General features: G+C 43.8%; 1 protein-coding gene across 1 annotated transcript; it reads right to left on the bottom strand.

Annotated features, from left to right (window-relative positions):
• Positions 1–592: 592 nt before the first annotated feature.
• mlphb (melanophilin b) lies at positions 593–22,319 on the bottom strand. The gene is given in 16 exon segments (XM_055053049.1): positions 593–1,173; positions 2,049–2,097; positions 2,923–2,991; positions 3,085–3,282; positions 3,642–3,771; positions 3,773–3,834; positions 4,626–4,709; positions 6,717–6,949; positions 7,697–7,817; positions 8,035–8,127; positions 8,435–8,484; positions 9,799–9,891; positions 15,987–16,077; positions 16,079–16,124; positions 17,318–17,539; positions 21,296–22,319. Coding segments are annotated over 16 exon segments (1,716 nt in total). The 5' UTR covers positions 21,421–22,319; the 3' UTR covers positions 593–1,123.
• Positions 22,320–23,696: the final 1,377 nt, after the last annotated feature.

Genomic DNA, 23,696 nt, shown 5'->3' with positions numbered 1-23,696 from the left:
CAGTTAGCCCAGTTACAGCCACCAGTCAGCCCAGTTAAAGCCACCAGTCAGCCCAGTTAAAGCCACCAGTCAGCCACCAGTCAGCCCAGTTACAGCCACCAGTCAGCCACCAGTCAGCCCAGTTAAAGCCACCAGTCAGCCCAGTTAAAGCCACCAGTCAGCCACCAGTCAGCCCAGTTACAGCCACCAGTCAGCCCAGTTAAAGCCACCAGTCAGCCACCAGTCAGCCCAGTTACAGCCACCAGTCAGCCACCAGTCAGCCCAGTTAAAGCCACCAGTCAGCCACCAGTCAGCCCAGTTAAAGCCACCAGTCAGCCAGTCAGCCCAGTTAAAGCCACCAGTCTGGATGATCAGGACCTGGCAGAAGCTCCCGGGTTTGGTTCTTCAGACAGTTTGAGTTTCTGTCGATGTGAGTCCACATGAATCTGATGGAGAACAAACAATTTCAAAAGATGGAAATGAAAACTGGACCCAGTTCTGACACCAAAGCAGAGGTTCTGGTTCTGGATTCTTTCTGGATTTTCAGTTCTAGTCGTGTTCCTTCAGCTGCTCGTCCTGAAGCAGCTAATAACTGCTGATAATAACAACAACGATCAGAATAAAGCATTTTATTTTACAGTATCTCTCAGGATTCTCCTGGTCGCCGAACAGTTAAAAACCAACACAGACAAAAATATAGAAGTGAAACAGATTACAAAAAGTTCACATCAGCATAAAGTAAGAATGCACTGATCTAAAATGAAGGCCAGACTGAAGCAGAGCTGTGGTGCAGCCGCCATCTTGTGAGTGGCATTTTAGTCGGACCTGCAGACGCAGCGTGATGCCAACCGGCTGGAGGTTCTGGTTCTGGTTCTACTGACAGAAATAAAGACAAACTTCAGAAATAATAAAACTGAAATCCTCCAGCAGCTCCATCACGTTGCTACTGTTACCAATTAATTCACGCTTGGTTATGATTAAAACCTTCAAACAAAATAAAGACAGACATAAAAAATAAAGACGTTGCCACGGTAATGGGCTGGAGCGGCATCCCGTTGCCACGGTAATGGGCTGGAGCGGCATCCCGTTGCCACGGTAACGAGAGGCCCCCTGCTGCCTCCGTCTCCAAGCAAAGCGATGAAGGTCACATGATGCTCAGCCTCCTCTTCATCAGCGCACCGTCACCCCCAGATTCTGTAACGCAGAGACGTTACTGTTACTGAGCTGATGACATCACTTCCTGCTTCAGCTTAAATTTCTCATGTATTGCAATAAATAACACAATATCAAATAGCATGTTTGATTATTACAATATAATCAGGATTTCTGATTATATTGTACAGAAGAAAAGCCCCAAAATACATAATTATTTAGAACATGAATTATTTTGTTAACTTTTCTGTATTTGAAATAATTAAAATGGAAACTCCTCCAGACCACTAGGGGGAGTCGACCACCTAATGCTACAACACCATCTCCTCAGTAAAGACATGAATATAATAAAACATATTAAAGAAGGGAGTATTATAGATTCCAGACTCCCCCTAGTGGTCTGGAGGACTTCTGTTCTGTGGCGCTACATCAAAACAGTATGTAGCAGAGGCTAACGCTAACTTGCTAAAGCAGCATTATATTAAATTGAAGCTAATGCTAATGCGATAAATTAGCATTAGCTAATTATCACACCATGTGTTACAAGGAAAATACTGAACATTAGAAAAGGAAACGGAACTGTTGCCGTCTTCACCCACTTCAAAATAAGAGCATGAAAATAAACATCTAGATATTTATTTGTTAGTTTATTTTAGTTTGGCAAAAGTGCTTTAGGTTTTATTAAGAGACCTTCATGGGACAGAAGGTTTGCCAATAAAGGCTGTTTTCATTTCTATCAGTGAAAATATGATGATTAATTTCCTAATAAAGCTGAATTAATGTTTATTCATGTTTATTCATGTTTATTCATGTTTATTATGTTTATTATGTTGCTCTGGCTGGAGGTTCTGCTGATCTCCAGAACAGGAAACTCAAAGCGTGTCGCCCTGTTGGCAGAGCTTCAACACGGCGCTTACTGCTGGGAACGTTGTGGGAGAGTCTCCGAGTCCGGACCGGGATCGCCGACTGCAAACAGAGAGCAGAGGTCAGACCAAAGGTCAGAGCAAAGGTCAGAGTTCACCAGGAGCTGTTGGCTGAACGAGGAGACAAACGATCCGAGGTTCAGAGCCACAGCTGGAAAGAAAAGTTTTCTCCAAAACTCCAAATTATATGAAGAAAAGTCATAATACAAAAATAAAACCTAAATAATAATAATTATGAGAATAAAGTCATAAAAATGTGAGAATATCCATAAAAGGAAAGCAACGATGTAATATTGGCAGAAAATATTGTAATAACAATTTGAGAATGAAGAAAGAAGTCATAATAAAATGCAAATTAAGATGTAATAATAAGAGAAAACACCAGAATATTACAATAACAGCATAATAAATGTAATAAGGTTGTAATATTTAGAACATGAGAACTGCATGAAACAATCTGGGTCAAAATGAGCAACGCTGATCATTAAGTTATAAATAACATTTGATAGTTTTCACTCATCAGCATCAAATGATCAGCAGCAGGAAATTAAAAGGTTTATTTAGAATAAATAATGTCAGACTGAGCCGCTCACAGCAGATCCTCATAAACCTATCAAAGGTTTGTTAAAATCATTTTTCTCTTAGTTTGAATATTTTCTTCTGCTAATATCACAACATAAAACACATTTTCTTAGTCTGGCCGGAAGCTCTGATATTTATAAACAGGTGATGATATATTAATCAGCTGCAAAAACTTTGTGACCTTTAATGACCTTCAGTGACCTTTAATGACCTCCAGTGACCTTTAATGACCTCCAGTGACCTTTAATGACCTCCAGTGACCTTTAATGACCTCCAGTGACCTTACCTTCCTCCTGCGGTCTGTTGGACCTCCAGCGGTGCTCAGTGCAGCGATCCGGTCCTCGATGTAGGAAACCTGAGGAGAAACGGCTTCATTAGTGGATTCGGGTTTGAGTGGCGCCGTGACCTGGTTCTGACCCTTTCAGACCCGGTTCTGACCCGTTCGGACCTGGCTCTGGGCGCTCTGCACGTCGGCGGCTGCCTGAGCCACTCTGTCCTCCAGCTCCAGCAGTAAGGAGGCGGAGCCTCTGCAGGCGGAGGCGGAGCCTCTGCAGGCGGAGGCGGAGCCTCTGCAGGCGGAGGCGGTTCTGGGCGGCTCCAGCAGGGGGCGCTGCTGGGTGTCGGGGCTCATTGAGAGGCGGTCGGCCTGCAGGAGAAACAGCAGAAACAGTTAAACAGGTGAAACATGAATAAACTTTGCATTTATGAAGTTATTTTATTTTCCTTTTGGATCAAAAAAGCTTTTCTGAATTTGCACTCAACTGAAAATTCATAAATTTATTTGCATTTTTTAAGTGTCTTAATCTGGATGTTTCCCTAAAAACTAAAGCAGTGATAGTTGCTGGTGGATTCTGGGCTGAACTGGTTTTACTGGTGGAGCTGCAGAGCGTTTCACTGCTGCTTCATTTTCTCATTTGGATGATTTTATTTCTGCTTTGCTGTCAGAGAAATGAGAGGAAACAAACGTCATGACGCCGAACGTTCTCCGTCTGGAGCCCATCGAACCTTCAGGTCCTCCTCCAGCCTGGCCCTGGTTCTGGTTCCGGTGGGGATCCGGCTCGGCCCGCCCGCCTCGTCCTCCTCAGAGCTCAGGCTCTGGGTCAGCTGGTGCAGCTTCAGCCGGAGCTGCCGCTCCCAGTTCCTCTTCATCCCACTGAGGAAGACGAGGAGGAGACGGACTCTGGGCGGTTCGGACGTCCTGCAGAACCAGAACCCAGACTCTGGGTTTAACTGATTTTATATCAATAAAAACACATCAAAATAATCTAGAAAATGTGTTTGAGTGACATTCAGCTAAAGTCAGTGACGTTCTGCACAAACAGCAATAAAATAACATAAAACTAATAAATAATATTTAAATAAAATGACATTTAAAAACCTGGAATCACAAAGAGTAAAAAATTTATTAGATTAAAATAAATTAAACACATCATTGTAATAAAATAATTAAATCAATAATGGAAAATAAAAGTAAATTAAATAAATAAAACATAAAATAATGTCAAAAATAAATGTAAAAATTGAAATAAATAACTTAAAGTAAATAATAAGTGAAAGCAGCTGAACCTCTGAAGTCAGTATTTAATAAAACATAAAGTTTTTACTGAAAGAACACCTGAAGTTAATCTTTCATGATTTCCACTAATCTGCATGGTTTTAGATCCAGATGTGTTCTGGATGTTAATCGGATCAGAACCGCAGCAGAGAACCAGAGCAGAACCTGGAAATGTTCTGTTTGAAGTGAAACCAGACGGTTTGAGTCTTGATGAGATCCGGTCAGCCGGTCTGCTGCTCCTGTGAACGGCCACCAGGGGGCAGCGCAGCCACGGCTTTCACCGTTAAAACATTATTAGTTCAGAGAAAATGTCATTCCTGTCTCCTCTAACATTTCACAACCAAACAGGAACCAGCAATGTGCTGACATGAGGCCTGGCATCCATAGCTGCGTACTGATTGTTTAAAGCCGGTTACCAGGCAACGAGAGTTTACCTTCCTGTTAGCTGACGTCACTTTTTCCTCCAAGCAGCTCAGCAGCGTCTCAATGGCCGACATTCGCTTGTTCAGGTCACAGATCTACGGAACGCAGGAGGAAACCGTAAGCTATGCAGGATGAGGAGAATCCTGATGTTTTCATACAGTTTGAACACGTTTACAGAACCCATCAGAACCGGACCTGGAAAGCCTGGAGAACCTTCAGGACGACCTGAACCCGTCAAAATAAAAGTTAACGGCGGTAAAGAGGAACAATCTGGACCTATAGATCTAGATTTATACATCTAGAGTCAGCTTCAGTTGTTCCAGCTGTGAACCAGAGATCATGCTGACCTCTGACCTCTGACCCGAGCCTCCAGAGCCACATAAAGCCGGTTCCAAAGTGAGCCGTGTACCAGCTGCAGAACATTTCTAAAGGCTCAGGTCAGAAACTCATCCAGGATTCGTTTAAATCCTGCTGGTAGTTTATAATCCCTGAAGGTTTGGCATCACGACACCAACCAGAACCAGAACCAGACCCAGAACCAGAACCAGACCCAGAACCAGAACCAGACCCAGAATCAGAACCAGACCTAGAATCAGAACCAGACCTAGAATCAGAACCAGACCTAGAATCAGAACCAGACCTAGAATCAGATACTGAGAAGCAGAATTTGACTCTGGTATGACCACAGCACAGGGCATTCTGGGTAAATACAACCAAAGCTAACATGCTAGCCTAGCACCATCTTGTTTCCACCTGGTAAAGAAGGAAGTTACGCTGAGAGATCCATCAGAACCGGGTCTACCGGACCACAAGGTGGGAAATACCCAATGATTCCTGCAGGTCCAGAAAGCTCAGACCTGACAGTGGACCCGTCCTCCAGCCTAGAGCCTCCATGAAGGTACCGCCTGGTCCAGCTGGGAATTCGTTTCTCCTGATTGGTTGAGACCTGCTGAGTCAGCAGCTCCGTCATCGGCCTCCTCCTGGTGTTTGGTTGTCATGGTTATTCTGGTTTAGCGTCGCCCTCGTTTGTTTGGGTTTTTGTGGTTCACAGCGTAACTCTGCTGACTCCGTCCTCCTTGACTCCTGGCCCGTCAAACGGGACTGGAACGCTGACATCACGTCTCCACCGGCGGCCCCTGCAGGTCGTCTGAGGGAAACCCCGCAGGCCTGGCGGCCACATGTCTGGAGGCTTCCCAGCATCCGGTTTGGGCCGCCACGATGTCAGAGACCCAAACACATCAGCAGAGACGGTGACCTTCAAGTGACCTTTAAGTGACCTTTAGGGCTGCTGTTGACTCCAGAACCTGGTGTGCAGAGCGTGTCTCTGTTCCCATGGTTAGTCCACTGTGTGGATGAGCCCTGAGGTTGTCGTGACATCAGGTGTTGATCTGTTTCTCATGAGCGGCGCTGACGGGTCGGGTTGCTGCGGAGAGACGCTGATGTCACGGTTCTGGCCCGCATGCGATCCTGCAGCTGCCTCCAACATGTTGACGATGTGGGAAATCTGTTCACTGATGCAAGTCTTCAAGGAATCCAAACACCTTCAGATGCTCAGTGAGCCGCCGACACCTCCGACCAGAACCAGAAACTCTAAATGAGAATCCATCTGTTAACAGTTTGTGATTAAGCAAAAACTGAGAAATGAAGAATTCATCCAGTTTCTGTTTTAGCAGATTTAAGGAAAACCCACAGATGTTGACCCAGGTGAGCTTTGGGGAGAACAATCCAGAAACTTCATGTTTTCCTGCTTTTTCTGCTCCAGAACCGCTCTGGATCCTGTTGGATCACCCAACCGGGCCACAGCTTCAAGCAGACATGAGCTTGGAGGTTTAAAAGTTTAGCTCTGGTTTCCTCTGATCAGATTTATTTGTGGATTAAGCTTTTAACAATAGATCAACATGTCTGATCATCCCTTCAGTTTCACAGGCCGACCTTCCGGTTTGTCCCACCGGATCGTCCGGGTTCCTGGAATAACGGAACAAACGGAGAATTCAGAGTTTGTGAATCAGATTGTGACGCTGCAGGCCGACGCGAGTCGTCGCTCTGTGGAACAAACAGGATTTATTAACCGATCGGCTCCATCTGCTGGACGATTACTGGACCTGCGGCGCCGCGCCGGCTGAGCACAGGCTCTCCTGAGACGTGTGGCTGCCCGGGTCCGGTTGGGACCGGTACACCGGGACCCGGGGGCAAAGGTCGTCCTCGGAGTCGTCCAGGCTGGGCAGGAAGCTGCTGCCGCCCCGCAGGCCGATGCTGCCGCTGCCGCAGGACGAGTAGCTGAGCCGGGACACGGAGCGGGACGGGACGGTCCGGGTCTCCGCGTACGCCATCTCATCTGGACACACAGAGGAGTCCTATCATGACCTCTGACCTGCTGGCTGAGCATGTGGAGTCTGAAGTGGATCTCTGCTCTCAAACTGGGACCAAACTGGACCAAACTGGGACCAAACTGGACCAAACTGGGACCAAACTGGGACCAAACTGGGACCAAACTGGACCAAACTGGACCAAACTGGACCAAACTGGGACCAAACTGGACCAAACTGGGACCAAACTGGACCAAACTGGGACCAAACTGGGACCAAACTGGGACCAAACTGGACCAAACTGGACCAAACTGGACCAAACTGGGACCAAACTGGACCAAACTGGACCAAACTGGACCAAACTGGGACCAAACTGGGACCAAACTGGGACCAAACTGGGACCAAACTGGACCAAACTGGACCAAACTGGGACCAAACTGGACCAAACTGGACCAAACTGGACCAAACTGGACCAAACTGGACCAAACTGGACCAAACTGGGACCAAACTGGACCAAACTTGGCCAAAACTGGACCAAACTGGGACCAACTGGACCAAACTGGACCAAACTGGACCAAACTGGACCAAACTGGACCAAACTGGGACCAAACTGGACCAAACTGGACCAAACTGGGACCAAACTGGACCAAACTGGACCAAACTGGGACCAAACTGGACCAAACTGGACCAAACTGGGACCAAACTGGACCAAACTGGACCAAACTGGACCAAACTGGACCAAACTGGACCAAACTGGGACCAAACTGGGACCTCACCGTGCTGATTATGCATCTCCAGGTCCAGACTCTGGTTGTCCTGCAGGAGGTTCTGGTGGAAAACGTCCTGCAGGTCGGCCTCAGCGAGCATCGGGTCCATCGCGTCCTGAACGCCGGCGCCCTGCAGGCAGGAAGGACACAGACAGTCTGGAGAAAATAGCCGCCATTCCTCCAGAAAATTTTCACATGATCACAAATTTCAGGTTTTTATTTAGAGCAAGAATTTATTGAAAACATCAGAGATCAGATCGATTAAAGTAAAACTATACTGGGAGTACTGGTGTCTGTACTGGGAGTACTGGTGTCTGTACTGGGAGTACTGGTGTCTGATCCATTACCTGATCCTCCTGACGTCTGGAGTTTGCTGAGTAATCGAAGCCGAGAACGAAATCAACGGGATCAACAGTCAGCCTCCGTTTGGCCTTCTTCATCTTCAGAGAGAATCATCATCATCACCTTCATCATCATCACCTTCATCATCACCATCATCATCATCACCTTCATTATCATCATCATCATCATCACCTTCATCATCATCATCTTCATCATCATCATCAGTATGCAGGATGGAGAAACAGAAAAATATCCTGTTTGAAGCGTTTTATTCAGATTTACGTTGCTGTGGCTATAATTAATCATTATTACTATTATAAAGTGTCATCATCTTATCATTAGAGCCCAAACTGAGCTCCTGATGCCTCAGTAGCAGAAATAATATCGAGGTGAAACGGTTTGGACCTGCAAGTTTGGAGAGTCTGCTGCCTCCAGACTGAGTTCCTCGTATCCACCTGCAGACAGACAGCATGGAGTCATGAAGCTACCATCACTATTTCCTGCAGACTGAACCTGTCAGCTCTGAGCTTCACATTAAAACCTCAGATTCATTTTATTTCTTTATTTCAGATTTTTAAAAAACGAGAACAAGCAAAAGTTATAACAGAGAAAAAGATCTGCATACATATCAAGAACAAAATAGTTTACTGGAGCAGGAAGAACCAAACATTTAATCAGTTTCTATGATCACAATCAATCCTTGTAATGAAGCTGAACATGTTTGATCGGTTCCATGAAGCTGCATGTTTTCCTCTGAGCTCAAACTGGAGAAACAAAATGGAGGCAGACGGAGGGAACCGACTGATCAGAACCGTTCTGTTCCCAACCTACTGGACTGCAGCAGAACCGCTTTAACATTTGCCTGGACTTCACTACACAGCTAACTGCTAAACAACTAACGACTGATAGCTGCGGCTAACTGCTAACAGCTGAATAAACATTGACTCCTCGTCTTTTCATCCAAACATGGAGGAGATTCTCCAGTAGCAGACAGTGTTCAACAAATCTAAAGAGGCCTCTGACTGAAGACTGTTTAACAGTCCCATGCTAACATGCTAACAGTTCATTATGAAGACAGCAGAGAAGATATTCCTCAAGAAGATCCTGGATGACCTCATCAGCTGTTAGCTAGCTCTGCTAATCCACCTCTTTTTGCTTTTGCTGCTCCTCTTTAACCGTTTGATCAGAGAGACGTTGGAGTCTGAGATCCCATCCTCATCTGCATCCATGAAGCCTCCTGCTCAACTGGGGTCAGAGTTCATGTGTTATTTTAGCTTTTGAGATGCTAATCAGATAGCTCAAAGTAAATTTACTCCAGGTTAACATCTGCTGATTATGTTTCATGAAATGCTTGTGAGTTACGTGTGGAAAGTTGGACGTTGTTTTCTGCAGCTGCATCAGAACCAGAGACGGCAAAACATGCAGAGAAACGATAACGAAAGAAGAAATAAGATCCAGAATCAGATACAGGATCGGCTCGAACATAAATCAATATGTCCCGTCTCTGGCCTGGTTCTGTTGGACTGGATCAGCCTGGAAAACTCATCTTAACGATGGAAAATATGAGAAAATAAAACTTTCTGTGTATTTTCTCTGTTTCTGCAGGAGATTAAATCTGAAGTTCAGATGTTTAAATAAACAGAAATTATTTATTCCAACTTTCTGCTGCTTCATAATGTTTGATGGACTTTAATGAATTGTGTCATAAAGAAAATCCAACTGCAATCAGGCAGATAAATATAGACTCTATGATCATAAATCATTCCTACCTGCTTGGAAAACATGAGTTTTAATAAAACGACTGGAGAACATGGACTCACTGTGACGTTCCGGCTCACTGCGGGTGTCAAAGTCTGGACGCTCTGGAAGCAGGAACAGGAAGGAACAGGAAGAAACAAGGAAGAAACAAGGAAGGAACAGGAAGAAACAAGGAAGGAACAGGAAGAAACAAGGAAGGAACAGGAAGAAACAAGGAAGAAACAGAAGAAACAAGGAAGGAACAGGAAGAAACAAGGAAGGAACAGAAAGAAACAAGGAAGGAACAGGAAGAAACAAGGAAGAAACAAGGAAGGAACAGGAAGAAACAAGGAAGGAACAGGAAGAAACAAGGAAGGAACAAGGAAGAAACAAGGAAGGAACAGGAAGAAACAAGGAAGGAATAGGAAGAAACAGGAAGAAACAAGGAAGGAACAGGAAGAAACAAGGAAGGAACAGGAAGAAACAAGGAAGGAACAGGAAGAAACAAGGAAGGAACAGGAAGAAACAAGGAAGGAACAGGAAGAAACAGGAAGAAACAAGGAAGAAACAGGAAGAAACAAGGAAGGAACAGGAAGAAACAAGGAAGGAACAGGAAGAAACAGGAAGAACAAGGAAGAAACAGGAAGAAACAAGGAAGGAACAGGAAGAAACAAGGAAGGAACAGGAAGAAACAGGAAGAAACAGGAAGAAACAGGAAGAAACAAGGAAGGAATAGGAAGAACAGGAAGAAACAAGGAAGGAACAGGAAGAAACAAGGAAGGAACAGGAAGAAACAAGGAACAGGAAGAAACAGGAAGAAACAAGGAAGAACAGGAAGAAACAAGGAAGGAACAGGAAGAAACAAGGAAGGAACAGGAAGAAACAGGAAGAAACAGGAAGAAACAGGAAGAAAAGGAAGGAACAGGAAGAAACAAGGAAGGAACAGGAAGAAACAGGAAGAAACAAGGAAGGAACAGGAAGAAACAAGGAAGAAACAAGGAAGGAACAGGAAGAACAAGGAAGGAACAGGAAGAAACAAGGAAGGAACAGGAAGAAACAAGGAAGGAACAGAAGAAACAAGGAAGGAACAGGAAGAAACAAGGAAGAAACAGGAAGAAACAAGGAAGAACAGGAAGAAACAAGGAAGAAACAAGGAAGGAACAGGAAGAAACAGGAAGAAACAAGGAAGGAACAGGAAGAAACAGGAAGAACAAGGAAGGAACAGGAAGAAACAGGAAGAAACAAGGAAGGAACAGGAAGAAACAAGGAAGGAACAAGGAAGGAACAGGAAGAAACAAGGAAGGAACAGGAAGAAAAAAGGAAGGAATAGGAAGAAACAGGAAGAAACAAGGAAGGAACAGGAAGAAACAAGGAAGGAACAGGAAGAAACAAGGAAGGAACAGGAAGAAACAAGGAAGAAACAGGAAGAAACAAGGAAGGAACAGGAAGAAACAAGGAAGGAACAGGAAGAAACAGGAAGAAACAAAGAAGGAACAGGAAGAAACAAGGAAGGAACAGGAAGAAACAGGAAGAAACAAGGAAGGAACAGGAAGAAACAAGGAAGGAACAGGAAGAAACAGGAAGAAACAAGGAAGGAACAGGAAGAAACAAGGAAGGAACAGGAAGAAACAGGAAGAAACAAGGAAGGAACAGGAAGAAACAAGGAAGGAACAGGAAGAAACAAGGAAGGAACAGGAAGAAACAGGAAGAAACAAGGAAGGAACAGGAAGGAACAGGAAGAAACAAGGAAGGAACAGGAAGAAACAAGGAAGGAACAGGAAGAAACAGGAAGAAACAAGGAAGGAACAGGAAGAAACAAGGAAGGAACAGGAAGAAACAGGAAGAAAACAAGGAAGGAACAGGAAGAAACAAGGAAGGAACAGGAAGAAACAAGGAAGGAACAGGAAGAAACAGGAAGAAACAAGGAAGGAACAGGAAGAAACAAGGAAGAAACAGGAAGAAACAAGGAAGGAACAGGAAGAAACAAGGAAGGAACAGGAAGAAACAGGAAGAAACAAGGAAGGAACAGGAAGAAACAGGAAGAAACAAGGAAGGAACAGGAAGGAACAGGAAGAAACAAGGAAGGAACAGGAAGAAACAAGGAAGGAACAGGAAGAAACAGGAAGAAACAAGGAAGGAACAGGAAGAAACAAGGAAGGAACAGGAAGAAAAAGGAAGGAACAGGAAGAAACAGGAAGAAACAGGAAGAAACAAGGAAGGAACAGGAAGAAACAGGAAGAAACAAGGAAGGAACAGGAAGAAACAGGAAGAAACAAGGAAGGAACAGGAAGAAACAAGGAAGGAACAGGAAAGAAACAAGGAAGGAACAGGAAGAAACAGGAAGAAACAAGGAAGGAACAGGAAGAAACAGGAAGAAACAAGGAAGGAACAGGAAGGAACAGGAAGAAACAAGGAAGGAACAGGAAGAAACAAGGAAGGAACAGGAAGAAACAAGGAAGGAACAGGAAGAAACAGGAAGAAACAAGGAAGGAACAGGAAGAAACAAGGAAGGAACAGGAAGAAACAAGGAAGGAACAGGAAGAAACAGGAAGAAACAAGGAAGGAACAGGAAGAAACAGGAAGAAACAAGGAAGGAACAGGAAGAAACAAGGAAGGAACAGGAAGAAAACAGGAAGAAACAAGGAAGGAACAGGAAGAAACAAGGAAGGAACAGGAAGAAACAAGGAAGGAACAGGAAGAAACAGGAAGAAACAAGGAAGGAACAGGAAGAAAAGGAAGAAACAGGAAGAAACAAGGAAGGAACAGGAAGAAACAAGGAAGGAACAGGAAGAAACAGGAAGAAACAAGGAAGGAACAGGAAGAAACAGGAAGAAACAAGGAAGGAACAGGAAGGAACAGGAAGAAACAAGGAAGGAACAGGAAGAAACAGGAAGAAACAAGGAAGGAACAGGCAGGAATTATTTTAAATTCATTTTAATCTGACATTTCCTGCAGTAATAAAGAGCAACATTACGTTTTATTATCCTGACAGATCATCAGGTTAAAGAGTCATCTCTACATGAAGTCATGATGAAAACAGCTGGGATTAAATGAAGCTCTGTTAGCAGGCTATGCTAACAGCAGGACTCCCTCCGAGCTCTGAGGGCCCGGCGGACCGCAGAGCAGCACTCCCTGTCTGTGTGTGTGTGTGTGTGTGTGTGTGTGTGTGTGTGTGTGTGTGTGGGGGTGTGTGTGTGTGAGTGTGTGTGTGTGGAGTCATGCATGTTGAATTTAATCCAGATGGTCACATGAGTCGCAGCATGTGATGCGGATCTGGTCCCGGTTCTGTTAGCATTTATGACGGTTTCATAATAATCATCATAACGCTGCATTCCTCAGAGAACATGAGAACTTTCCGCCTCCTCCTCTTTGCTCCGCTGAGCCCCGCACAAAAATCAGAGACATGTGAGGAAGATCAGAAGGCCGCCAGCGTCTCTGCCTGCTGCTGCAGCTCGGCGCAGAGAGCCAGCCGGTGACTCAGCGTCAGCAGGAGTCTCTGCTGCACATCAAAACGCTTTCAGCTGAAATAAACCCAGATCCAACAGAACCACCGAGTATGTTCTGAACGCAGTTTCATGAAGTTTATCATCTTCATGAAATGTAAAACACATCATTCAGATGAACACTCCTAAAAAACAGACTTTACTTCTACTGTTACCACATTTTCTGTTCAAACATGAACATATTTTATTTTAATGAGAAAATCTGTCACTATAAAAAGACACTGAAGCTCCTTTTATTTCCTAGTTCTGGCATTAAATTACCTCCATACAAATAAAATGCATCTGTTCTGAAACATCATAAAAACTACCATTCATTACCTTTACAGTTTTCTATTTATTTACTCTATTTATAATAATTTTCTGCTAAAAAAAATTAATAAACACCACAAAGGCATAAATGCTACTGATATAACATAGCTTAGCTACATAGGCTAGCTGATATTAGCTTTGGTGACATAGTTGCTTATGCTACGCTAAAGATCTTAGCGCATCTGTTCAAAGTGAAGAAAATAATTAAACTTATATCTGTCCATATTGTTAAAAATGCTTTAGCTAAACAGAGAGATGTGAGAAATGATTGATTCATGTTGATCAGCTAAAGGGCTAACAGTCTTCGTCTTAGCTCAAAGAGCTAAACCACAACATCTGTCTGCTTTTAGCATTAGCTAGGTGAGACGATGAAGTAGTTCACCTGGCCTTAATCAAATGTAATTTAGTTTTTCTGTTATAGCTGGCAAAAAGGTTATGAAAATAAGAAAACTTGGCAGAATTAGCTTCAAGCCATAGCTAAAGCTATGCTAAGAGTTCCAAGCTTTGAAGCAAGCAATATCATAGTTTAACGTAAAACAATTTATAACATTTTTTTACAATATTAACATAAAATGAAGATTTTTGTGCATCTTTTGTGTTTTATGTTCTTAAGATGATGAAAAAAATCCTCCAAGGATTTAGTCTCTTTAACAAAGTTCAACAAACAGCCTCGTCTTGGACTTCAAACATGTCTTTTGCCACAGTAAAATCTTTGATTCTGGGGTTTTTAGGAGCAAACAGGAAGTTCAAAGGCAAGCAGCTGGTTGCTGAGGGCAGAAATCCTGAGAGTGGAGCTGAAGAGCAGCTGTGGTGAGTCGGATGAGAAAAACAGGAAAAATGGAATTAAATCCCTGTGTCACATCTGGCTTTTCCTGCTGACTTACTGTTAGAAGACTGAATGTTTTAACCAACAGATGTGTGACAAATTAAAGGATGAAGCTAAAAGCAAAGTAGTTTAATTACAGACTGACTCATTTCTAAAGTAATAAAATCTGTTGTGTGAAAATAATTTCTCCCAGTTTGAATGAAGGAGGTTTGATCGCATGAAACGATGCATTTATCCTTCCATGTTCCAAATATTTGATAAAAACAAAATAACCATAATTCAGCCTAAAAATTACAGTATTTTATTTTTTGTTCTTGCTAAAGAAATACAGATCTGTGAAAAATATCCAAACCAACCAAGTTAAATGGGAAAAATAATGCTCCATAAATCTAATAACTGCTTGCTGCACCTGCAGCAGCTGATAAGCACAGAGTCTTTAACATAATTGATGCACCGAAACATTTAAATTGACAAGAAGTAAAAAGAGAACAAAACTTTTAGGGGTGAAAATACTGTTTAGCAGCTGAAAGTTTGTCAGCTTGAGTTCATTAACATTTATACTCAAAATAAAAGTAAAACGTCTTTGAAATCCTGACAATAATCCACAGTGGTTTGCATCGCTAATGAAACATTAGCTAAGCTAATGCTAAAGCGCTACACCAACATTTAATGTATTTAATAGAAGCTAATGCTAACGTGTGAAATTCATGTTAACATTTGCATAAATGTTTAACGATCAGTCCTGGCTGTTCGTTCGTTGCCTTTTGCTCAATAAAGTTTCTTAGAAGAAAAAATAGAATCAGAATAAGTTTCACTCCCTTCAGAATAAGAGCATGAATGAGACATCTGAGAACAGTTGAGAACCAAAACTCCAACATGGATGCCAAACTTTGTTCATCTGATAGTTTATAAAACAGCCAAAGAAATTAGTGATTTAGAGTTTAGGGGAAGCTAAATGTGCAAAACATTTTCAACGTTAGCAAAATACTAAAGTGCTAAATGAACAGTTAGCTACGCTATGAGCGGATTAGCAGAAATGTTCCCACCGCTGATAATGCCGTTTACACATGAACAGTGAGTGACTGAGCTCAGAGGACTTCGCTTCACATTTTTTCTGTCCTTCCTGACAGTTTGCAGCTGCTGACTCTCAGCGAAGTCGTTCATTTTCTGGGATTTCTCCTGCTAAGCTCAAACAGACTTCCCTGACTCCACGTCCGAGTTTTCTGGCTGCAGCAGATTGAACTGTTGACCAGCAGCGACTCCTCAGGGCTTCCAGGAGGAGAAGTGAAACAGATGGTAATTTGTTCACATTTCCACTGAAGGCCGTCCTAATGCTCTTGTGGTTTTTAGTTTAGTTCATTTCCCTCCTCATGCAGCCATCTTGGACCTGGCAGCCATTCAGCAGCCACACTGTTTAGCCACTGAGCAGTTTCAGTTAATCAGTGAGGGCCTAATCTTCTAGCTAAGTGTTTTTAGAGTCAAGTGGTGTCACGTGTCGCTCACTTTATGCAGATTTTGGAACAAACGTTTGAAGCTGATCTTTGGCTGAGTTTCCTGTAAACCAGATTAGTGGAGCTCTGACCTTTGGGGCTCTGGGAGCGGCTGTGTTCCCCGCTCAGCCTCTTAAACAGACATCGCATCACCTTGGCGCTGCCGAAGCGCTTGAATCGGGCCCCGGACGTTCTCATGGTACCACTCCAAAGTACCGATCTTCAGAACCCTGCAAGAAAAACCAGCATTAGAAACACCAAACCAGCATTTCTGGAAGATTCTGGAGGAGAAGTGGATCCATGAACTGCTGATGCAACATTTCAGAAAACAATAGCATGACGGTTTGCACATGGAGCTGGAAGGAGCTAGATGTTTACATTTTTATGGCAGCACAGTGAGCTGCAGGCGTTACATAAGGAGTCTCTGTTCAAACACAGAGCCAGGATGTCAATCATGAGCTTCACTCGCGTTTAGGTAATCCTGGGAAAACCAGGATCTGCTCACACAGCTGCAGAGATCAAGACAACGACGCAGAAACGTAATAAAACGGCTGGATGTCAGCAGGAACCAGAAGAAATTCATTACATTCAGGCACTTATATCCTTCAACGTTCTGCACAAACTATAACAGAGAATAACCATTATTTTTGAATTCTTAAACATCCAGTGTTTTTCTAAAATATGAATATTTAAAACAACAATTAACCTCAAACACTTAGATGACTTTAGCTTCCGCCAGCTTAAGCTGTTTAACTCATAGGTAGTTAAACTGAAAAAGCTAATTTAGATGACATTAGTATGCTTGAGTTCATAAGTTGAAAAGAGGCTAATTGTTGACGCTGCCATCTTTAAAGGGCTGGAAATGCCGGGTAGTGACGGAGGAAAAACAACACAGCCTTCAGCTTCATTTGGCCTGAGTGCGCTGTGCGGTGCGGTCTGTGCGGTGCGCTGTGCGTGTGCGGTGCGGTGCGGTGTGCGGTGCGGTGTGCGGTGCTCACCAGAGCAACCTGTGGCCTTTTATTAACAGATTTCAGATTTCGCACACCTGTGTAAATCCCCGCCCACAACAAGAAATCAGCAAGAACACCAACAAGATTCAACACTAATTGCTAATAGTAACGAGCTTATAGCTCATAATGCATTATAATGTCTTATAATGCATTACAGCATTATAAGACATTATAATGCTATAATGAGGAACAGCTGCTGGAACAGCTGGAACAGCTGGAACCAGGTAAATCATGGATGTTATATGAACTGCAGAAATCTGCCTTGAAACAAAACTTCAGTTTGTTCTCAGTTATTTCTGCTTCCACTGAGTCCAACTGAGAAACTTTGACAAATCAGTCAGAAAGTTCAAGAATAACATTTGAGCTCTTCCTGGTGTGTGACGACCTGAGGGGACAGAACCGGGTGGCTTTACCTGGCCAGGTGGCAGGGCTCACACAGCCAGCCCTGCTCCCTCCTGCTGAAGCGGCTGCAGGAGCGACAGACGTAAAGCTGGCAGTCCAAACACTGGCGCCTGATGTTGAGCAGGAACCTGAAGGGCTGAAGGCAGCGGATGCAGTAGGACTCGGCCAAGCTGCTCCGGACCCCCAGCAGCTCCCGCTTGCTGTCTTCTTTCTCTATTTTACTCTTCAGCTCGCTGGAAAACAACCGGACCGAACAGAACCTTCAGCAACAAATCCTGATGTCTCCATGTTTTCAGTCAAAACTCAACACCTGATGCTTCAAGCACAGTTTGCTTTAGTTGGGTTGTCTGGATTAGTCATGAGCAGACAGTATCTAAACCACAGTTTGGACAACAGCCATCCTGCAGAGCCTCAAGCATAATCTGACTCTTTTCTAAATAATTCAGTTTTCCTCTGAAATACTTCATGTAAACAATAAAACAAACTCTAAAAAACTAACAATAGATTTTTCTTAAAATTGTAGTTGGTATGAATGACTTAACTCTTAAATTGCCTCTGCTTTGTGCGGTGTTTAGCTTGGATCTGTGATTCTGTCCCTTGAGGCCGATCTCCCTGCTGCAGGTCAGATACTGAGACCTCATAAAACCTCAGTGTGAAAAGTAGCTTCATCTCTGTGAGTTTATTCCACTGGGCTGAGTCTAGCACGATGCTAAGCTACGCTAACAGTGTCCAGCACAACTCATCCACAACACTTCCCCCAAACTGCTGAAGCAGTAACTCTTCCAAACTGCAGACATGAAGTCAAAGTGAGTTTCCAAGCCGCTGATCGCAGCTAAATAAACAAACTGGACAACTGCAGCGCGCAGACTTTCCTTTGACTTGTTTTTCTAACAAATAAGAGTTGATGAAAGACAGAAGAAGACTTTTTCTGGGAAGAAGTGGGATTATGCTGTTTTCACTCCTTCACACAATCAATCAAGTTTACAGAGAAACTGCAGAGCAGAAAAAGTCCTGAAGCGAAGCTGAGAAATGTGCAGAGAAAAGTGCCTTTCTGTGCACCGTCCTGCAGCCGCTCTGGTGTTGGGATAATTTCACCGCCTCCAGCCGAATGTTTTCTGCTGCAGAACTGAAAATAAAGCGTCTGATTGGTGGAGAGGTTAAAGCCCACCTCAGAGAGACGCTGGCTGCAGCAGAGGGGAAACTATTCAGATAACAAGCCCCAAATGTCCCAGCTGAAAAACAGAAATAAGAAACTATTCCTAAAGGACTAGGGGAGTTTTATTGCTTATTGAAGGCTTTTGTTTGGACCATACTGGTTGAATTATGGCCCATATCACTAGCTCAGTGGGACATGGTTCAGGATTCCTCAACCCATCGCACACAACTGCTTTGGTTTAAACTCTGAATGATTTCAAAGTAAAATTAGCTGAAAATTCTCAGTACTATTAAACTGCAAATCCCATAAATCTGGAGCGCAGGATTCCCTTCCACGGTCTGAGAGCAGAAAGCAGCGAAGCCACCAGGAAGAGTTCAGGTTGAACCTGGTTTCAGTTCTGGATGTCGGGACAAAACGGCTCTTCGATGATCTGCTCTTCATTTCACAGGGAATAAACTCACTGAGTGGAAACAGCGAAGCCAAACTCCAGTTAGCACTCAGATGGGTTAGCCACCGCTAATACACAGCTGGCTACGCTAACTCTGAGCTACATATGTAGCTCTGAGCTAAACATTGAGCTTGAAGTTAGATGTTCACTCAATATTTAACTTTAAAGTATTTAGTTTGAAAATGTGACTTTTACAAATATAAAAAGCTAAAAACGGCAGAATTTCTGCTGTAGATTAAAACCAGAACTGGACAGGAAAACAGTTGGGCTAGTAACATGTCAAAGGCTTTTTCACAATGATAAATTGGACCAAAAAGTGACATCTCTAGTTTTCTTTGGTGAAACTAGTTTCTGCTCTCAGACGGTTGAACCTGCTCCAGGTTTCTGCTGGTTGTGATTAACTGCAGAGTTTCACAGCAGACCTGAGGAATCTGGGGTCAGCAGCCAGACGTTTCTTTATTCTGCCTGACTGACGCTTTTACGTTTCCAACTTCCAAACAAATCCAGGCTCTCAGAAAGTGCTGCTTTCTGCAGCTGCTGCTGTTATCAGCATCACGGCAGATTTGATGGTTTCTTCCAGAAAAACAGGAATATTCTCCACCGTCCGACAAACTGAGACGCCTTTTACTTCATGCAAAGTTTAGTGTTCTTCTTAAAAGAACAAAGCTGCAGCAGTGTAATCGGTTTGTTATATTTTTATGACAAACACCATAAAAATAGTTCTTGACCATTTTTATGGCGAAGCCGTTTCTGTTTTATGAAAGTGAATGAATAAAGTTCTAACGCCGGGAGGAAATTATGGATATGAAACCAGGAACCAGTTCTGAAGATCTACATGTTTTATGAGCCTTTAAGGCCACAGATTATTAAAATAAGAAACATTTTCTGTGAGCATGAAGTCAGGACAGAAGTAAGTACACCCTTCAGTTCAGGAGTTTATTGGTCTCAGGTGGAATCATGTGGTCATCAGCATTAATATTATAAAACCTTCATCATGATGCTGAATGTTAAATGTTATTAAACTCTAACAGGATTTATCTCTAATAATTCCTCCTTAAGGCTCAGTTTTGTTTCAGTCTGATAGAGTCAGGGTTTAGATTTATTTCAGTTTTTCCTTTTAGCGAATAATAAACTGAACCTGATGCTTGTTTTTTGATTCTTTCAACAAAAGTGAATAAATGTATTCATAACATGAACTCTGTGGGCCGAGCAGAAAACAGAGAAAATGTTTTGCCTCCTGCTGCTTTTTTGCAAACTGTGAACCAACATATTTGGGTTCCATTGCAGAGGTTTGGACAGTTTTATGTGAAAACCACATGAAGAGCAGAACCAGTTCAGAACCGCAGAGGAAGAAACAGCAGCAGCTTCACAGGAACAAACATTCAGATGGAAGCAAGTAACTGCAGCAGAGAGCTAGCCAGGAATGCTAACAAAATGGCCTACAGTGTTGGCCCCGCCCCTCTGCTGGCCTTGCCCCTCTGTCTATTTTAGGAGGTGAATCCTGGATCCAGAACGGTTCAAGTGGCCAGAGGTCAGAGGTCACAGAAGCTAAGATGATAACATTAGTGAAGCCCTCAGTCGTCTGGCTATTTATTAATTGTTAAGGTTTAATATCATCAGCTCTGCTATGAAGGTTTTACAGACAGTCAGGAGTTTGATCAGGGGGATTTTTGTTCATTCTTCCTCATTCATATTAATGAGGTCAGACACTGATGTTGGACAGGAAGGCTTCAGGTTTCATTCTAAACATATTCACACATGTTGGAACAGGAAATGAGCCGTCGCCTTTTACCCTCCCAACATGTCTTGGGTTGGTAAAAGGCTGAACTCCTGAACAACAGCTGAGCCCCAAGATCCTCCTTCCACCAAACTTCCCACTTGACACGACGCAGTCAGAGAAGTCGTGTTCTCCTCAAAGAGTTGAACTTCTAGCTGACCGGATAAATAATGTGATGCTAATCGACTCGTGTATTTCTATCAACAGCTGCTGAAAACTAAATAACTAATTCAACTAAAATAATTAGCACTAATGGAAACACGTCCACTAACCCACTGACAGCACAGCTAATTTTATAGTTAGCGGTTTTGGTAACTCTGAACACATTTAGCTTCAACTGAAGTACATTTCTGCAGCACTTTTCTTGGCTGTTTAGTTGAATAAAGTTTGAGTTGAAGTTTTGATTATTGACTGAAGAATTTTTTTTATTATTCAGATGTTTATATTTATGTTAACTTTAATTCATTATGGAAGAATTTAGCGCTTTAGCGTGAGCTTCAGCTAAATACCATGTTGTCATAACACTTAGTGCTTCAGCATTAGCGCAGCTAGCTCTTGAGCTAGTGGTTCTCACCACTGATCACTAATTAATTCATTTCTGAACTTACCCGAGTCGGTCCTCTTCCTTCCTCCGCAGGTCAAAGTCTCTCTGGACGACGTCCCACACATGTCTGGCCTCTTCGTCCGTCAGTTTGGACAAATCCAATTTCCTGCCCACAGCAGTGGTCGGCATGGCGGCAGAGAACAAAGATGGCCGACGGATGACACCTGACAAACGACAGAAGGCCGAAAATGTTTCTCTGAGGTTTAGTGAAGAAAACTGAGATTGGAGGAAACCAAGATGGAGGAATCAAGATGGAGGAAACCAAGATGGAGGAATCAAGATGCAGCAGACCTGCTGTGAAGCACAGCAGTGGAGGTGTGATGGTTTGAGATCTGGGTCCAAACAGCAGCAGATTTGAACGACAGAAACAAAGAGATTCAAGGTGCTGCAATGGCCTAGTCAAAGTCCAGGCCTCTGCCTGACCGGTAGTCTGAACATAACCTGAATGGATCAGCGCTCCTGCACCTGCTGCTGGAGGGTGTACTTACTTTTTCACGCTCTGCTCCTGCAGGATGCATCAGATCCGTTTTATAGTCACTGAGAGATTTAGCGCCGCCTGGTGGACGGGTGTACTTACTTCCCTGTGGCGTCTCCATGTCCCGTTTGCAGGACTTTAATCAAATCTGGGTTATTTTGGCCTCAGAGGGAAACAGACTCACGTGGTTTCCTAATCTGGCAGGATGAAGGCTCTCCTCCTCTTCCTCAGCAGGCAGAAATCAGCAGACATCCCATAATATTCCTGCTAGGCACAGAAACTTCATCTGATTTCAGGTGGAGCTGCTGCGTGTTTACAGGTGGGAACATCCTGGCTTCTGATTGGTTAGCAGAGCAAACAGTTTATTATTTATTCAATAAAAAGTCATGAAAAGTTCAAACATGAACCAGACGCTTCATGTTTCTAACTGATGAAAGGATTAATGGAGCCGAAATCCTGCAGGAAACCCAGAGACTCACATGATTCACTAATGGAAAACCTGCTGCTCCACCGACCGACACGGACGAGACATGGAGACACGAAGGATCGTTGTATCAGACTCACCTGGCTTCTTCCTGCAGCTCCGATCACAGGTTGACAGCAGAGGTCAGCAGAGGTCAGCAGAGGTCAGCGGAGGTCAGGCGGTGCGTCTCGGACAGGAAGTGTTGCCAGGTGAGGTCGGCCGTCTGGAGGCTTCTGTCGGCTCGGCGCCGTCAGTCTGGATTTAAACTCTGGGTCACATGACTGGACCCAAGCAGGCAGAGCTGGCTGCTGATTGGCTGCTGCTGACTGGGCCCGGATGGGGCCCGCTTCATCAGAACCCTCAGGGTACTCCAAACTGAGGATTCATTTGATCTGATTTCTGTTCTGATTCTGCTAGAAATTTAACAATTTGCTTCAAAAGTCAGAAAGAAACCTTTGAAATATTGATGGGATAAAAACTGGAGCTGCACGATTGCAGATTTCTGCTCCATATCAATAATTTCTCTGCCAATTTTCTAAATGTAACAAGAAAGTTGCTGATTGGTTAGCAATGCAGCAGCTACTGTTAGCGGTTAGCTGCAGACCGACCCGGAGGACCGCGGTTGATTCTGGGAGGATCCGGTCCCACAATATCTGGACCTTCAGAACCGTTCTGACGTCCATCCAGGTTGAGAGCAACACTGATAATGGCATCATGTCACTGATAGGGTCAATAGGTCATGAACAGGACGTTCCATTAGGTCATGGGTCAGGGGTCGTGCTCTTTGTTGATCTGAATGTTCATGTTCACTTATGAACGGCTTCATGAAGCCGACCTGCCCTAAGCTGGACCTGCCTGACCATGACCTTTGACCCCTGAGCTGTTGATGACGTGATTCTGGAATGATGAGTTCGTGTTTGAATGAGAGGCTTTCGCACACCGACATCTGGTTGCCATGGAAACACTGATTTTTCTGTCAACACTGAAGGACCGAACTTTGGTTCAGATCATAAAACCCAAATGCAGAGAAAAGTTTGATCATCTCTAATTAATTGTCCAAAAACACAAACATATGAAAATGTTTTTTTATTTCACATAACACATTTAAAGAAAGTAATTTGGGTTCGGCTCCTAAAACTCCAGGCTGAGACCAACAGAGCAGCTGAGGAAACGCCGATGAAACCACCAGAACTCACATCAGATAAAAACTGCTGCGGCGCTCGGTTCCACCTGATCCGCTCCGTGTTTTCCCAGAGCTCCGGCCATGTGACCAGGGACAGAAACGCTTCTGTAGATTACGTCACCAAACAGAACCGCGCCGTTCACACTTCATTACTTCCATCTGCGCAGACTCTATAGCTGCAGACAGAACCGGACCAGAACCAGAACTGGTCCAGGAATCAGGCAAGGAAGCTGAAAACGGGCCACTGGTGCCAGACCAGAACATCAAAACCCGGTCCCAGACCA

Source organism: Poeciliopsis prolifica, unplaced genomic scaffold, assembly GCF_027474105.1.
Source record: "Poeciliopsis prolifica strain line A6 unplaced genomic scaffold, Auburn_PproV2 SCAFFOLD036, whole genome shotgun sequence".
In the NCBI taxonomy this organism is placed as follows: Eukaryota; Metazoa; Chordata; class Actinopteri; order Cyprinodontiformes; family Poeciliidae; genus Poeciliopsis; species Poeciliopsis prolifica.
The sequence above is the reverse complement of the archived record's forward strand: the minus strand, read 5'-3'. Positions and strand labels throughout refer to the sequence as shown.